General features: G+C 50.5%; 1 protein-coding gene across 1 annotated transcript in view; it reads right to left on the bottom strand.

The window, feature by feature from the left end:
• The window catches only part of NHLRC2 (NHL repeat containing 2), a 1,046,453-nt gene that overhangs the window by 219,014 nt on the left and 811,350 nt on the right, over positions 1–16,089 (bottom strand). Inside the window, exons 6-7 of the mRNA XM_086922864.1 lie at positions 12,463–12,556; positions 11,619–11,850 (exon numbers count right to left, since the gene is read on the bottom strand). Coding sequence (XP_086778990.1) covers positions 11,619–11,850; positions 12,463–12,556 — 326 coding nt within the window. The remainder of the gene's footprint in view (positions 1–11,618; positions 11,851–12,462; positions 12,557–16,089) is intronic.

Genomic DNA, 16,089 nt, shown 5'->3' with positions numbered 1-16,089 from the left:
TGTGGTGGAAAACAGTGTAGGGTTCTTTTGTACACAGCCCTTGTATCTCACTTACTCTTCGCGCTGATGCAATTGCCACCAAGAACGCAACCTTCCAAGAGGGGTGTTGTAACGAGGCCTTGTGGATGGGCTCAAAAGGAGGCCCCATCAACTTGGATAGAACCAGGTTCAACTCCCAAGGAGGAGAAGGATTCCGCACAGGGGGATAGACTTTCTTCAACCCCTGAAGGAAATCCTTGACCACTGGAACTTGAAAGAAAGAAGTTTGGCTTGGTGATATCCTATACGCTGCAATGGCTGACAGATGTACTCTAATGGAAGCATACTTCAACCCAGATGTTGCTAAGGAAAGGAGGTGTGGTAGAACAACCTCCTCCTGCTCTGTAGTAGGGTCAAGATGACGCTCCCTGCACCACATATAAAACCTCTTCCACTTGAACGCATAAGACGCTCTTGTGGAAGGCCTCTTAGCTTCTTTTAAAATGTGCATACATTCAGGAGGCAGGTTCAGATGCCCGTACTGCAGGACTTCAGGAGCCATGCTGTCAGGTTCAGTAACGGAAGGCTGGAATGCAGAATCCTCCCGTTCATCTTGCTCAACAAGTCTGGTCTGCAAGGTAGCCGTTTGTGTGGACACGCAGACAGATGAAGAAGGTCCGGGTGCCACCACTGCCGTGGCCAGTCCGGAGCTATGAGAATTATCTCCATGTTCGACCTGAGGAGCTTGGAAACCACTTTGGGATCAGCGATAGGGGAGGAAATGCGTAAACAAATGTCTCTGACCAATCCATCAAGAGAGCATTCCCCTGTGTCCCTGGCCAGTGGAATCTGGACGCGAAGGCGTGGCATTTTTTGTTTTCGTCGTCTGCAAACAAGTCTATAGTCGGACGACCCCAACAACGAAAAAGCTTGTCTTCCACCTCGTCATTTAGCGCCCAGTCTGGCTGATCTTCGAAATGCCTGCTGAGTGCGTCTGACTTGACATTTAACTCGCCTGGAAGGTGCACTGCTACCACTGTGAGATTTTGAGCGAGAAGCCAGTGCCAGATCGCCTGTGATTCCAGGGAGAGAGGGCGTGACCTTGTTCCTCCTTGTTTGTTCAGATAGAACATGGTGGTTGTATTGTCTGTCTGAACCAGGACTGAGATGGTCTTGATCGCTGGAAGAAAAGCTTTGAGCGCAAGATGCATCGCTCGGAGCTCCAGCATGTTGATATGGTAGGTCTGCTCCTGCGACGACCACCGACCTTGAATCTGAACGAACCCAATGTGTGCCCCCCAGCCTTGTAGAGAAGCGTCTGACACTATTGACTGCGTTGAGAGATGTTGGTGAAAAAGCACTCCCACCAGAACATTCTGCAGTCGAGTCCACCCTTTGATGGAAGTCTTCGCTGCTTGGGGCAGACTGATTCGGTCCTCCCAACGCCCTGTCGCTTGGTCCCATTGGTCCTCCAGAGCCTGCTCTAAAGGACCATTCTCAACCTGGCGTTCGTTATGAGAAAGATGCAGGACGCAATGGAACCTAGCAGGGAGGCAACCTGTCGGACTGTTGGGTTTCGAGACTCGAACAGAACTCTGCATTTCTGCCGCATAGAAAAAAGTCTCTCCTCCAAAGGAAACGCTTTTTCCAATTTTGTGTCCAGAACAGAGCCTAGGTAGTGGATGGACTGTGTTGGCCGCTGGACCGACTTCTCCAAGTTGACGTGGAGCCCGAGTTTGTGCAACTGGCGCAGGCAAAGCTGAAAATCGTTCGCTACCTGTACAGGAGATGGACCTTCTATGAGCCAGTCGTCCAGGTACTGATAGATGAAAAGTCCCTTTTTGTGAAGGAAAGCCGCCACCACTGCCATGCATTTGGTGAAGACTCGTGGTGCGGACTTGAGCCTGAAGGGCAGCACTTTGTACTGGTAATGTTTGTTGCCGATCACAAACCTCAAGTACTTTCTGTGAGAAGTTGGCCTGATATATAGTGCTCACTATTCTAGTGATCACTTTGTATCATTCCAAATGACCCTTATTGATGATTGGTTGTAAGTCAACCTTATAGACCAGCTATCCTAGTAGCATGGACAAGAGCAGTCTTTTGGCTAAGCTCTAGAGGGCGTGTTAAGCCAGCTGTTATACCATCACATATACCCCTTGAACACCAAGTGAAAGGACACCACACAAGTTGTTATGAAAATAAAAGGATATTTATTTATAACAAGTCTACCCTGAACTCTTTATGAGTCAGGGAGCTAAACACAATACAAAACTCTTAAGAAAATACTTTAAGTTGCACAATTTACACAAATGCCCGAGGGGCACGAAAAACCATATACACTAAAAGTGGAATGCGAAATACTAGCAGGTAAGTAACAAGATCCAGAGGCTTCAGGATCGCTAGGACTCGGTGACGCAATGCAATCGGGATGTGAAAGTGTGCATCTTGCAGATCCACCGAACACATCCAATCCCCGACTTGCAGATGTGGACATATTTGGTGAAGAGCTAGCATGCGGAACTTTTCTTTGACTATGACCTTGTTTAGAAGACGAAGGTCTAGGATGGGTCTGAACTTGTCCTCCTGATCTCTTTTGGGAACAAGAAAATATCTGGAGTAGACTCCTTTTCCCTTTTGAGAGGGAGGTACTTCTTCTATGCCTCTTTTTTGTAGAAGAATTTTCATCTCTCTCTGGAGCAGTTCCAACTGGTGGGGAAGATTTCTTCGGAGGAATGCTCTTTGGGAGTGCACAGAAACGTAGCGTGCATCCATTGCACAGTATATTCAGCACCCAACAATCTTTTGTGATGCTGACCCACTCTGCCAGATGTTGTGAAGCACTTCCTCCCACTGGAGTGGGCAACGGCACCAGAGGAAGCCACTGCTCAGGCTTTTCCTCCCCTCGCCGTGTTAGAGGACTGCTGGTGACCTCCTCTACTTCTGCCCGATTTGCCTCCTCGAAATTGGGACTTGGCTTGACTCTTGTTGTGGGACCACTGAGGGGTTTGAACCCTCTGTTGAGCCCCTTTGCCCTTGTTGGTTTTAAAGCGGCGCTTGAACTCCTTTTTCTTCTCTAGACCGACCACTTTCACAGTGTCCAGCTCGGTCTTCATTCGGCTAATCTCCTCGGTCGTGTGTTCCCTGAAGAGAGAAGAACCAGAAAAAGGAAGGTTTAAGATGCATTGTTGTGCATCGGGCTTGAGGGCTGTGAGGCACAGCCAAGAAGACCTCCTAGCACAAACTCCATGAGAATAAGAAGCCGCTAGCACTGCGCCGTCCGCCGCTGTGCTAATTATTTGATTAGACACTAAGCAGCCTTCTGTCAACGTTTCCTCAAAGTCCTTCTGGTCTTCTTTTGGTAGTTTGGACTTGAAATGATCCATGGAATCCCATAGGGCTCTATCATATCTACCTAATAGAGCGGCCGCACTGGAGATCTTTAGAGAAGAAGAGGCAGAATTGCATACTTTTTGACCCCACGAGTCCTGTGATTTGCTGTCTTTGTCTGGTGGCAGACACTGCATGTGTCTTCCGAGCCGCTGCTACAATCACAGAGTCTGCTGGAGGGTCAGCCTTCACAAAGACTGGGTCGGAGTCAGCTGGCTTGTATTTTTTCTGTATGCAAGCCGGCACCGCCTTAATAGTCGTTGGAGTTAGAAAAATGCCTTTAACAGGATCCCTAATACCCAGAACCAAGGGTAGACGCAAAACAGATTTTTGATGCAACGTTTCAAAAATCACTGTCGTTGCCTCTTGGCGGACAGACATCTAGATACGTGTTGATGTCGCCCACTGGAGAAACTCTGGAGATAGGACTATCAGTAAGCGTGGGAGAATAATTTCTCCTGGAAGATCGGGTTGAGGAAGAAGAAGAAGACAATGGAGTTCTTCGACTCCTGTGATGAGAGCCATGCCTCCTTTCACGCAATCTTCTTGGATGCTCCTCTCTTCTTGGAGAGCGAGATCTGGTTGGATCTTCCCTTCTTGGAGAACGAGATATGGCCGGCTCTTCCCTTCTGGGAGAAAGAGACCTGGATGGCCTCCTCACAGGCGATCTTTCAGCTTGGTGCCTGGGAGGGCTGCGTCTGTCCACTTCCGCCACCAATCTTTGAAGTCGAGACCTGTGCTCGGGACTGGCGTATTCTCGCATCTGCTTGGCAGCCCCTGAGTATCGTCAACGATACAACGGTTGGTACCATCTTGGGGACAACCTCACCTCCTCCGAAGAAGGATCTGTCCGTCGTAAAGGTGTTTTATTGACCGGACTTCTGGACCTTGAGGGTGATTTTGAGGAGCCAGAAGACGAAGAGGAGTGGCGCGAAGCTGATTCAGCCACCATAATCACAGAGTCCCTTGCCATTGTGAATTAGCCCTTTCATGAGGCCTCGACATCGGGTGTTCTGATGTTGAATGCCTCGACGTCGGCGAACGCTGGTCTCTCGGCGTCGAACAGCGTTGCACTGCCGACGATGAAACGTTTTCTCTCGACGTCGGAAACCTCTGGGGCATCGACGGAGCAAGTAATCTCGGAGTCGAATGTCTCGACGGCGAGCGATGCGAGGAATGATGGTCCCTCAATGTCGAATGGCGATGAGCAGCCGAGGACGGAGCTTCCTCTCTCAATGTCGAATGTCTATGCGACAATGGCAGAGGGGTATTGGCCACCCTCGACGCCGAGCGCCGATGAGACGCCGACGAAGATCGTCTCCTCGACGCCGATCGACGTCTGGTTGTCGACGGCAGAGGGATCTTGGGTCTCGGCGCTGATCGTCGCCTTGTTGACGACGGCAGAGGGGTCACACTTCTCAACGCCGATCGTCGTCTGGATGACGACGGCGGGGGTGTAACGTCCGTCGACGCCGATCGTCGCAGAGTTGACGATGGCGGAGGGGGGATGGTCCTCGATACCGATCGTCGCCTGATTGACGACGGCGGAGGAGTCACTTTTCTCAACGCCGATCGTCGCCCTGTTGACAATGGCGGAGGAGCGACCTCCCTCGACGCCGATCATCACCTGGTTGACGACGGCGGAGGGGATTTCGACGACGGAGCTGGAATCCTCGACGTCGGCGACGAACCTGTTCTTCTTTTCGACGGCGAGCCTGCCGTCGACAGTCGTTTTTTCGATAAATGACCCACTTCTGGGGCGTCGACGGAGCAAGTAATCTCGGAGTCGAATGTCTCGACGGCGAGCAATGCGAGAAATGATGGTCCCTCGACATCGAATGGCGATGAACAGCTGACGACGGAGCTTCCTCTCTCAACGTCGAATGTCTATGTGATGACGGCGGAGGGGTATTGGCCACCCTCGACGCCGAGCGCCGATGAGATGCCGATGAAGATCGTCTCCTCGACGCGGATCGTCGTCTGGTTGTCGACGGCGGAGGGATCTTGGGCCTCGACACCGATCGTCGCCTTGTTGACGACGGCGGAGGGGTCACACTTCTCGACGCCGATCGTCATCTGGATGACGACGGCGGAGGTGTAACGTCCCTCGACGCCAATCGTCGCCGAGTTGACGATTGCGGAGGGGTGATCGTCCTCGATGCCGATTGTCGCCTGGTTGATGACGGTGGAGGAGTCACTTTTCTCGACGCCGTTCGTCGCCCTGTTGACGATGGCGGAGGAGCGACCTCCCTCGATGCTGATCGTCGCCTGGTTGACGACGGCAGAGGGGATTTCGATGACGGAGCTGGAATCCTCAAAGTTGGCGACAAACCTGTTCTTCTTTTCGACAGCGAGCCCGCCGTCGACAGTCGTTTTTTCGATAAATGACCCACCAGTAGCTGTTTCTTCAGCGCCGAGCCCGACGCTGAAGCTGAAGGACGTGAAGACTTGTCCCTTGAAGGTGATCTAGCCCTCTTGGAGCCCTTCTTCACTGGAGATCTTCCTCTGGATGACCTTTAGGCTAGGCCATAAATGCGATTTCTCTCCCTGTCCTTAAGAGTTCTTTCTGACAGGCGCTCGCAGTGAGGACAGGTCTTTGGGTCATGATGATCAGGCAAACAAAGTATACAGACATCATGACTGTCTGTTTTAGCCTTCTTGTTGCCACAAGAAGGGTAGTTATCAAAGAGTGAGGGCAATTTGAGAGAAAATACCTAAAAAAAAACTGCCAATAAAGATAGATACTTACTTGACTTGATGTAAAATGTCAAAGTAAGTAAAAAAAAATCAGAATAATGAAGGAATTTTCTGACAGAAAGCCAGAAAAGAGTGGAGTTGAGTTACCAGGGTCCTTCCTGAAGGAGTCGAAAAGAACAACTGACCTTACTGTCACCCCTGAGGCAAGATGGGAACCTGGGGGTCATGGGTGCCTTAAAGGCACAGTGTCAGTTTACTGCATGTTGATGCAGGTTAGCTTTTTAGTCTTTTTAGACTGTAGTTTTGCAATGCAGCCTGGGAGCTTCCTATGCTTTCAGTGTTTCATGAGAATTTCCACTGCTTTCTGAGCATTAAAACAGTTCTAAAACAAAACTGTTGTTGTCCCTCATGTTTATAATGCATGTTTGTTCATGGTTTATGGAAATTCTTTACAGCATAATTCAGCTCTGGTGTTTATTAGTCTGCAATTGCTTATTTTTATATATATATATGTTTATATATATATATGGATATATATATGTGGGGCACATATAATATAATGTTTCCGGGGTCCCGCACATGGGCGGGAATATTCTAATGCTTATGACTATTGATGAGGATCCCCTGGAAGAGAACTTAGAGATAAACTGGTCCCCCAGTTCAAACCACCTCATGGTGGCCAAAAGGTTTCCCAACTCAATGCAGGTTGAATGCCTTTTTGGCATCTAGGGATAGAGCTACAGCCTCCTCCGGGAGATTCCAGAAGGTCCAGAGAGTGTGTGCCAGGGTGCAGAGATGAATCCTGGAGGAACGGCCAATTACAAATCAACTTGCGAGTTATGAATGAGGGAGCGGAGGGCCGTTTTTTAAGCATGACTTAATGTCGCCATTTAGATGAGATATTCGCCGGTAGCTACCGCAGAACAACAGATCCCTTCCCGGTTTGAGGAACACAAGGATCTCCACCCTATTAGAAAGGGATCCTAAAGAGGCAGTCCGCTCTGCCTCTTAGAAGGCAGCATGGAGGGAGACAATCACCTCATCCCCTGCCCATCAGTAGAATTCCGCCGGGAAGCCATCCTCTCCCAGGGCTTTGTGATGGGGTAGCTTGGAGATGGCCGCAGCAATTTCACCCTTACTAATGTCACCCGCTAGGAGCTCTCGACCCTTGTCCGTTATGCGCAGATGGTTGACCTTCTCAAGGACTGCTGTAATTTAATCCACATTTGCTGGTATCTTCATGGAGTATAGTGTGCCATAAAATTACACAAACTCATTAACAATGCCCTGGGGTTGGGTGAGTATATCCCTTTTCGTTGACCTGATAGCTTGTATGGCCATGGTAGCCTCCTGTTGCCGTAGCTGGGCCACTAGCAGGCAGCCTTCCTTTTCGCCCTGCTCATAGTGCCTCTCTTTCATGCGCTGAAGGGCATAATTTGCCTTAGAAGTATAAAGGCTGTTGAGAACCATTCAGGTCTGCTCCAGGCGGCGATTGGGCTCAAAAGGGGCGGCAGGAGTAGAGGCGTTGAGACTGGTGATCTGTGCCTCCAGCTCGGCACTATGAAGAGAAGCCTGCTGATTGGTCACAGCAGCGTCCCTCATTAGTTGACCACGAAGGGTTGCCTTCACTGCCACCCATAGCACCCTGTGGGAGACTACAGAGTGCTTGTTGTCCGCCATGTATGCAGAGACATGGGCGCTTAATTGGGCCTTGCCCTGGGGGAGCGGTATCTGTGTAAGCACCATGGTTTACGGTCCGGGAGGCCAGGCCAAGTAGGCCCGCGAAGTGGTTGGACAAGGCTGCTTCTAGTATGCGGGATTCCCCAACGAGTGCCACTGCTGAGTGGGAGATGAGAAATAGTCTAGCTTGGATTGCATGCCATGTACAGAGGACATGAAGGTATTCTCCTTGTCCGTCGGGTGGCAGAGATGCCAGTTATCGACAAGGCCGTGGTTGGAGGTGATATCCCCCAGTAAGGCCGTACCCGTATCGTTTCACTTGTCTAGGGAAACTATCCTATCGGGAACCGCATGGCAAAAAAGGTTCCATTCCCCACCGATGATGTACTTAGATGCGCTGATTTCTCCACAAGGAGGTGAGTGCCAGTAGGGCGAGAGAGTGACAGGACGGGGTGTGGGGGCAACACAGGTGGCAGAGGGTCGTGAGCCGGCAGGAGTGGAAGGAGGAGGGTAAAAGTAGGTGGGGGAGTAGGCGGGGCAGTGGTGGAAAGGGGGACGGGAATAGTGGGCACAAAGGGAATGAAACGAGTGTTATAGGAACAGGAAAAGCAGAGGTAAGATGTAAAGGAGGGGAGGGGCTCAGGTGGGAAGGGAGTCGGTGGGGAGGGGAGCAGGGCACTTACAGGCGAACAACGGCCAGGGCGGGTGGGAGGTCTCATGACACGCGCATGCAATAAAGGAAGGGTCAGAGAATGGAAGGAAGGGTGGGAGGTGAAAGAAGGAAATTGGTGGTTGGGTTGTGTGGGAGAAGTGTAGTGCCTGGAGCTCTAGACTTTGTGCTGCGGGTCTAGGCTTCCGGATGCAAAGTGCAAGAAGGACCCCTTTCAGGGTTAGGGCAGGTTAGAAGGTGCACAAATGTAGACAGCGATGCGGAGGGGGGACAGGAGGTGACTATGGGTCTGAGGTTCCCTGGGCACTGCTCAGGGATAGAACCTGTTGCGTCCAGTGGAGGGCACAGCACCAGGAGGAGCGATGCCATAGGCGGGATGTGCAGTGGAGGATTAGTGTATGAGCATGCAGGTATAAGCCCCGTGGGAATACAGACGCGGGATACTGGGAGCAAGGGTGCGAATAGGAGGGAATAGCAGGGGGACTGCATTGGGAGGACAATGAGTTGGTGAGCGCATTGGCAGGGGACTGTGCACGCAGCATGCTACAGTGAAATATTTAATAAGCAAACAGTGGCATAAAAAAATAATGAAAGAACAATGGGAAAGGCCTGAAACATTTCTAAAAAATCAAAGAGAAAAACGTGGACTGCAAGAAGGCATGCGGGTACTCAGCCATCCACTGTCTTCAGTAGTTAACACTCCAGATGCAGTTCCCCCTGATATCGGGGACGCCGTGGCTGGTCGGTCCTCAGGGCTCAAGCTGCTGGGCAGAGGCAGCTTCAAGGGGGTGTGAGATTTGTCCCTACCCTGCTTGTTTGTGAGTGCAGCCAGCGCCTAAAGAGCCTGGCTGCTGTCGTACTGTGAGCAAGATGCTCTGTCGTGATCTCTGTCCCTGTGCTGGAGTTCTGCCGGAGGCCGCTGGGAGTGGCAGTTTGGGAGGACAATGATACGGTATTACCCTCTGTGGTAGCTGAAGAAGCAGTATCCATGTCCTGTGTAGAGAGGTCAGCAAGTAAGCTGCACAGATTCTCTGGGTCAAAGAATGCTTTCAAGTCTCTGTCCTTGGTACCCATAATGCGAGCAGGTTTGAAGAGTCCATATTTAATGTCCATCTACTGGAGCATGGGGTGGAGGGATAAAAAGGCTTAATGACCCTTGTTCGCCATCCGCACCTCGTGCCCCTTGTAAACGTATGGACCATGAGTTTGGACTGCTGAAATCAACTGTTGGGCCTCTTTGTGGGATAAGAAACAGGCTATGAGGGGCCGTGGGTGGTTGGGCACTCCCAGCCTTGCCAGATCTATGTGGTGAGCATGCTGTATCTCCAAGGGAGGGTCAAAGGTCAGGCCGGGGAGTGTCAGGAATTTGTCTTTAAGGAAGGTTTTGGCATTTATCACCTCTGCGGACTCCGGGAATTAAAAAATGATCACATTGTCCCGCCGACTCCAGTCCTCTAAGTCTATTACCAATTCCTCCAGCACGGAGAATCACTGGGTCAGACCATCCACCTTGGTCTGGAAGCTTGCAATGTCCGAGCGGACAGATTTAGATTTGGTTGGGGCCCCGGGTTAGGCACAGGTGGCAGAGCATTACTTGCACATGGTTTCCCAGTGATTTGGTGGGGACTGTGCACAAGCTGGACAAGGAGTCGGTGGGCACCCAGGTGTCGGTGATGCAGAATCTGTGGCAAAGAGCGGGCAAATGAGAGGTCCTGGTCCAGGCCCTGGCCCAGCAGTCCACGGTTTCAGCGACTGCTCACCATCATGTTCCAAGTAACCTCCAGGTAGCCACTCTGCTCAGGGCTGCGTCCTATGATGTGCAGGGGGGCTCTGCAACGCACAGGATGTGGGAGGCACAGCACCCCTGATTGCCTCCAGTGGGGTCCTCAGATGAGAAGAGTGTAGTAGGGTCTGCACGCAGTCTGTGGTGGAGGGGCCGCCACATCTTCAGGTGGTCGCTCTGGTTGGACCACCTCAGGGAAGGGCTGGCACTGTTGTGGGTGTGGCAAAATCACGGCCCTCATATCCATACAGAAGAAGTAAGTAAAATGTGGGGCACAGAAATAGTGAGAAGGAGGCACCCCCTTGTCACCCTACACCATGGGGCCACTTACGGCCAACCCGGCTGAGTTAGTCTCCTGGGATGTCATGGAGCTTGCTGGCGGAGGCCCAACTAATGGGGAAGTCCAACTGGTGAAGGAGCAGCTCTTCTAGCATGTGTGCTGGCCGCAGTCAGGTGAATGCCAATAGGCGGAGGCAAGAGGAAGATGTGGAACGCCGCCTGGGGGTAGGTCGCAAGTGTCTGTGAAAGCCAACCGCCTGAGGAGCGCTCAGTGTTGCAGGCATCATCAAGGCCGGAGTATCACGGGCAATGTGTTCAGGTCCCCAGCAGTGCCCCGTAGACAAGGTGCACGGCAGGCATGGTGGGGGTGTAGTGATTCAAGCCCTCACTGCTCTAAAAGGAGGAGAGCCTGTCGGTTTCTAATGCTGGCGAGGTGGCCTGTTGAGGATCGGCCCAGCTGGGCTTCCCGCAAGGCTGTGGGCCACAGCTCCTACCCGCAGCATAGGCCCAATTCACCCCAGACTGCGTCGGACCAAAAGAGGAGGTCTGCAGGGTCCACGCCACCACCCGTCACTACCGCAGTGCCGATGGAGGGTGTCGTATTTAGCAGGGGAGGCAGGGGCCAAGTTGGATAAGCCCTCACATTGAAGGAGACACGACAACCATAGTCCAGGGCCCGCCCTGCCATAGAGCTCCTAGTTCAAGTGGACAATTTTGTTCGTAGCCAGACCATGCCCCACCAAGTTTATCCAATTCTGCCAAAATCCTAAAGGCAGCCGCCCCTGAGTTGTGGTTGTCATCAAACCACGCGAAAAGACCAGACTTCGGATAAAATCTTGATCAGTGTTGTCCAAAATGAAAGGGTTGCTCTTTCATGACCCACCTGGGTCGACTAGACAGGAGACTATGGCAAACAAGTACACTGTAGGACAAAATGAGGGTCTTTTAACCAATTTTAGAACCTGCAGCCAATGAAATGAGCACAGGATGTGAATAGCTTGGGATAAACAGTAAGAGATATAGAGCATCTCCTGTGCTGAATACAACTTACAATAGGCTATAAATATTTAACTGATCTGGCACTGTGTGTTAAGGCTTGAGAAGTCATGACTTAATAATGGAGAAAAGCAATGTTCTTACCATGGGATCCCGCTCGCCTCCCACAAGATGCTTAACTGCCCCATCTTTGGTGGAGACTGTCCGTATCGTGCTGCTCTCACTGTCTGCGACAAAGAGGCAGTTCCAGGGCTCTTCTGAAGACAGTGATAGACCAGAGGGCTGGGCAAAACCTGCCTTTTGTGGGTACGAATTGTTCCTATTTTCTTCATTTCCACTCCCAGCAAATCGAACACAGGATCCCTTTGATAAACCACTGTTGAAGGAAACAATGCAATGCGGTTAAATTTCTAAAACTAGGAAAAAATCTTAAATGCCCCTCAATATCCTAAACATACTCCATATCTGGTTCACATGGATGACGTAACCAATTCTAATAAACTAGCTTATCGCCCAATTAAACGGAAAAGGTCCACCACCAACTGACAGGCATCTTATGTATTACACCTTGGCTTGCATTGAACCTCCCTGAGATTGCTGTTTTATCGTCCTGGAGAAGTCACTCAAAGTAAGGATGCAGGAGCACACTTGCACCAGTAATTACTGGCTAAGGAGCCAGGATTGCCAATCGAGGACCTCAAGCTGCACATAGGCATGCTTTGTTTGTTGTTTTGAAAGCATGATATATTAACATGCCCCCACTGATGACCGAAACATTACCACGTCACTATTTTGGTAGGAAAAAAATGCTTATAGCAAATGCTCCCGTCTTTCAATTCCCATTTTCAATAAAAGAAATCTGACATCATTTCTTTTTTTTAATAAATACAGTATCATTTTGTGTTCTATGTTTACAAATTCCCTAGGAAAGCTCTTAAATGCATAGTGTGTAGCCTTCCAGGCTTTAGCCAGCAGAGCTCCTGGTTACCTTAGTTTTGGCAGTGATCCATCTTCAAGTAGCAGAGCCCATATCTGATGGGTGCCTGCCATGGCTATCCATAGGACACTGTCTTCATTCATCTCTGGAACACAAGAAAAACAAACCAGAGTATATGAAATGAAAGCCCAGTGTAGAAACTCTCTTCATCTCAGAGACATATATCCACAAACATTCACTTTATATATACCCATTCTCTATGCATCCCCTCATCTGGGCAAACTCGTTCTTTACAAACGTCAGGAGTTGAAAATAGGTTCGACTCACGGGCATGTTTCTTTATAATTCCTCTGTTGCTCACTGAATATCGACTTTGGCCATATCATGAAAGAGGGCATGATATTCTTGAGGACAGGTTGGGAATATCATACCAGATGAACGAGGTAAATAGTGTAATCCAAGACCAAGAAATTGTTCTAGAATCTAAGCACAACTAACAAATCAGGTCCTGATAGAAGGAATGGAAGGTTGCAGAAAAGCGTATACATGGCTATATAGTCTGATATTTTAATTCTTTAAGTGCACAGATAACTCTAGTGTCATGGACCTGAGATTTATTATTTTGGAACAGATAGTGAAGAACCCGAGGGGTGGGAACAGAGTTCTAAAATTACGTCAGAGGGAGTCTAGACTAATTATTGACTTCCAGACTAAGGCCCCTGGGGGTTTGAATCAGGATGTAGAGTTATCCGTGCACTTAAAGAATTAAAATATCAGACTATATAGCGATGTATACGCTTTTCTGCAACCTTCCATTCCTTTGTAATGTTTTAAGTCTTATGTTTGAAATATAGAGATGAGTGTATTTTGACATTTGATATATTTTTTTTTTTGTAAATTTTTTATTTTGAGTAGAAACAGGAAAATAAAATGAACACTGCGGAGGTGCCACACATTTCCCCACGCAGGGGGCACAATCAGAAATCAAAGATCAGCGGCATTCTATGGTAGCAGAAGCACATCGAGTCCGAAAACGATCAATCAATGTTGTAAGCAGTAAAGCAATAAGTCCAGTGAGCCTGTCAGCGGGCAATGTACCATAAAGAGAGCTAAATATGATAACTGCCTGGCCCAAGATTCTTCATATCAGATTGAACAAGCTATGGACCCGACTGCGGGCACCTCCACAAACCCAAGAACCAGGAAACTAACCGCCCCCCCCCCCCCCCCCCAGGGTGGTGACTCCATACACACCGCATTTACATACTATCATTCAAACTAGACTTGAAAGAGGTGTAGTGACCGGCAAGGATGCAGGACAGACAGCCGAAGGTAAGCCCTTAGAGAGGTAGGTAACCAAGGGTCCCCACTGAAACTGAAAATTCTTGAAATTGCCGAGGAAGATGTCCGCCACTCTTTCCATGCTTAGCAGCTTCCAAAGTCGTGCGCGCCACAAGGAAATTGCTGGTGCCTCCTTCTTTTTCCAAGCAGCGGCCAACGTAAGCTTGGCAGCTCCAAGACATAGCCACAAAATCTTTTTGTCTGCACGTGTCTGATACTCAAGGCCGGGTTCACGCAGACCCAACAAGACATAGGCCATTGAGTCCTCCAAGGGGTAGCCAAGTACGTCCTTGATGTGCGAGAGGATCTCCTCCCAATATGGTCGGATTACCGGGCAGTCCCACCAAATGTGGCGGAAGTCCCCGAGAAACCCACATCCCCTCCAACATTTGTCAGAGGTGGCCGGGTATATGCGATGGAGCCTGGTTGGGCATAGATACCATTGCATGAGCGTCTTGGGATGGGCTTCCCTCAAATGTAGCGAATGGTTAAACACTGTCAAATCCCGCCATAACGCCGACCACTCTATATCGGAGATATCTCTCCCCAACATCTCTTCCACTGCCCCATGTAACGAGGCCGAGGCGCCACCGCGGATTTAAGCAAGAGTTGGTATATGAAGGAGATGACTCCTTTCATGGCAGAAGTCCGTAGTATGAAGGACTCAAAGGGTGACGGGGGTCTCATAGCCTCCTCTAACACCCCAGGTGACGTGGCCCAGTGAAGCAGCTGGACATGACGATACTGTTCCGACGGGGGGACCCCGTAGTCCCTCATACAGTTAGCAAAGGTGAGGGGTACCTGGCCATGAAACAAATGGGTCAGAGCCCTGCAACCGCCCTCCCTCCACACATCGAAGGCCCCCTCTCGCAACGCCGGCGGGAAGGCCGGGTTGAAGTGTAAGGGCGTGAACGGCGAGGGAAACGTGGTCCAGTGCTCGTCCGTGGCCAATGTGTCCCAGACCTTCAGCGTGGTACCCGTTGGGGTACTAATATAGGCGTTCATTGGACGGTCCTTCTTAGGCTTCCAAGCCAAGTCCCAGACCGATCTGCCAGCCATGCTCCGATCCATGTGCAACCAATGTTTTTCAGACGTTTGGTGCGACCACTCCACTAGCACCCTCAGTTGCGCCGCTTTGTAATAGAGCTGCAGGTCAGGAAGTCCCACGCCTCCCTCGGACCTCGGCCGACGCAAGACCGCAAAGGAAAAGCGCGCCGACCCCCTTGCCATACAAATCGCAACATCTGAGTCTTGAGATGTCGAAAAAAGTTGTTGTCTAGTGGAATAGGCAGTGCTTGAAATAAATACAGATATTTAGGTAGAAGAACCATCTTAATAGTATGTATTCTTCCCAGCCATGACAAGAATTTAGGTTTCCACCGATCCAATTCGGCTCGGGTTTTTGCTAACAAGGGTGGAAAGTTAGCCGAGAACAGTTTCCCCACTGTCGGAGTCAGATGGATGCCTAGGTAGACAATCGAACCAGTGGCCCAGGCCAAAGGCGTCAGGGGCCGCACGCGGTCCACCTCCGCCTGTGAAAGAGTAAGATTCAGGATATACGACTTGCCATAGTTGGCCACCTCTTCATAACGCATCAAGACCTCCCTGATACATGGCAGCGAGTGTTCCGGGTCCGCTGCAGAGAATAAGATGTCGTCCGCGAAGAGCGTGATTTTATGTTGCTCTCCTGTGAACGGAAGGCCCCGGATCCCCTCATGTTCCCGCACCGCCATTGCCAATGGCTCGATGCTCAACACGAAGAGAAGGGGAGAGAGGGGGCAGCCCTGCCTAGTGCCACGGGAGTGCGGGAAGAACGCTGACAGATGTCCATTCACCGCTACCCGAGACCTGGGGCTGCAAAAATTTGCCCTCACCATGGTGATAAACTTCTCCGAAAAACCGAAGGCCGACATCGTATTAAACAAGAATCTCCAGTCCACACGATCGAAAGCTTTTTCGGCATCCAGACCCACGAGGACTGCCGGGATGCGGAACCTGTCTGCTTTTTCAATTAAGTGAATCACCCTTCGCGTGTTATCGTGAGTCTGGCGCCCCTTGATGAATCCGGATTGGTCAGGGTGTATGATCGCTGGCATCAGATCCTGCAGCCTATGCGCCAAGATCGCCGAGTATAGTTTGGCGTCTATGTTGAGAAGCGCTATGGGGCGGAATGAAGCACACTGGGCGAGGTCCTTCCCTGGTTTAGGCAAAACCGTTATCACCGCCTCCGCAAGGGAGCCAGCCGAAGATCCAGACAAGGCCATGTCATTAAAAAGGGATACTAAAAAATCACAGAGTTCGGTGGCGTACGACTTGTAAAAGATGGCGGTATAGCCA

The sequence above is a fragment of the Lissotriton vulgaris genome, chromosome 5 (genome assembly GCF_964263255.1).
Source record: "Lissotriton vulgaris chromosome 5, aLisVul1.2, whole genome shotgun sequence".
Classification (NCBI taxonomy): domain Eukaryota; kingdom Metazoa; phylum Chordata; class Amphibia; order Caudata; family Salamandridae; genus Lissotriton; species Lissotriton vulgaris.
This window is presented reverse-complemented; position numbering and strand designations above follow the sequence as displayed.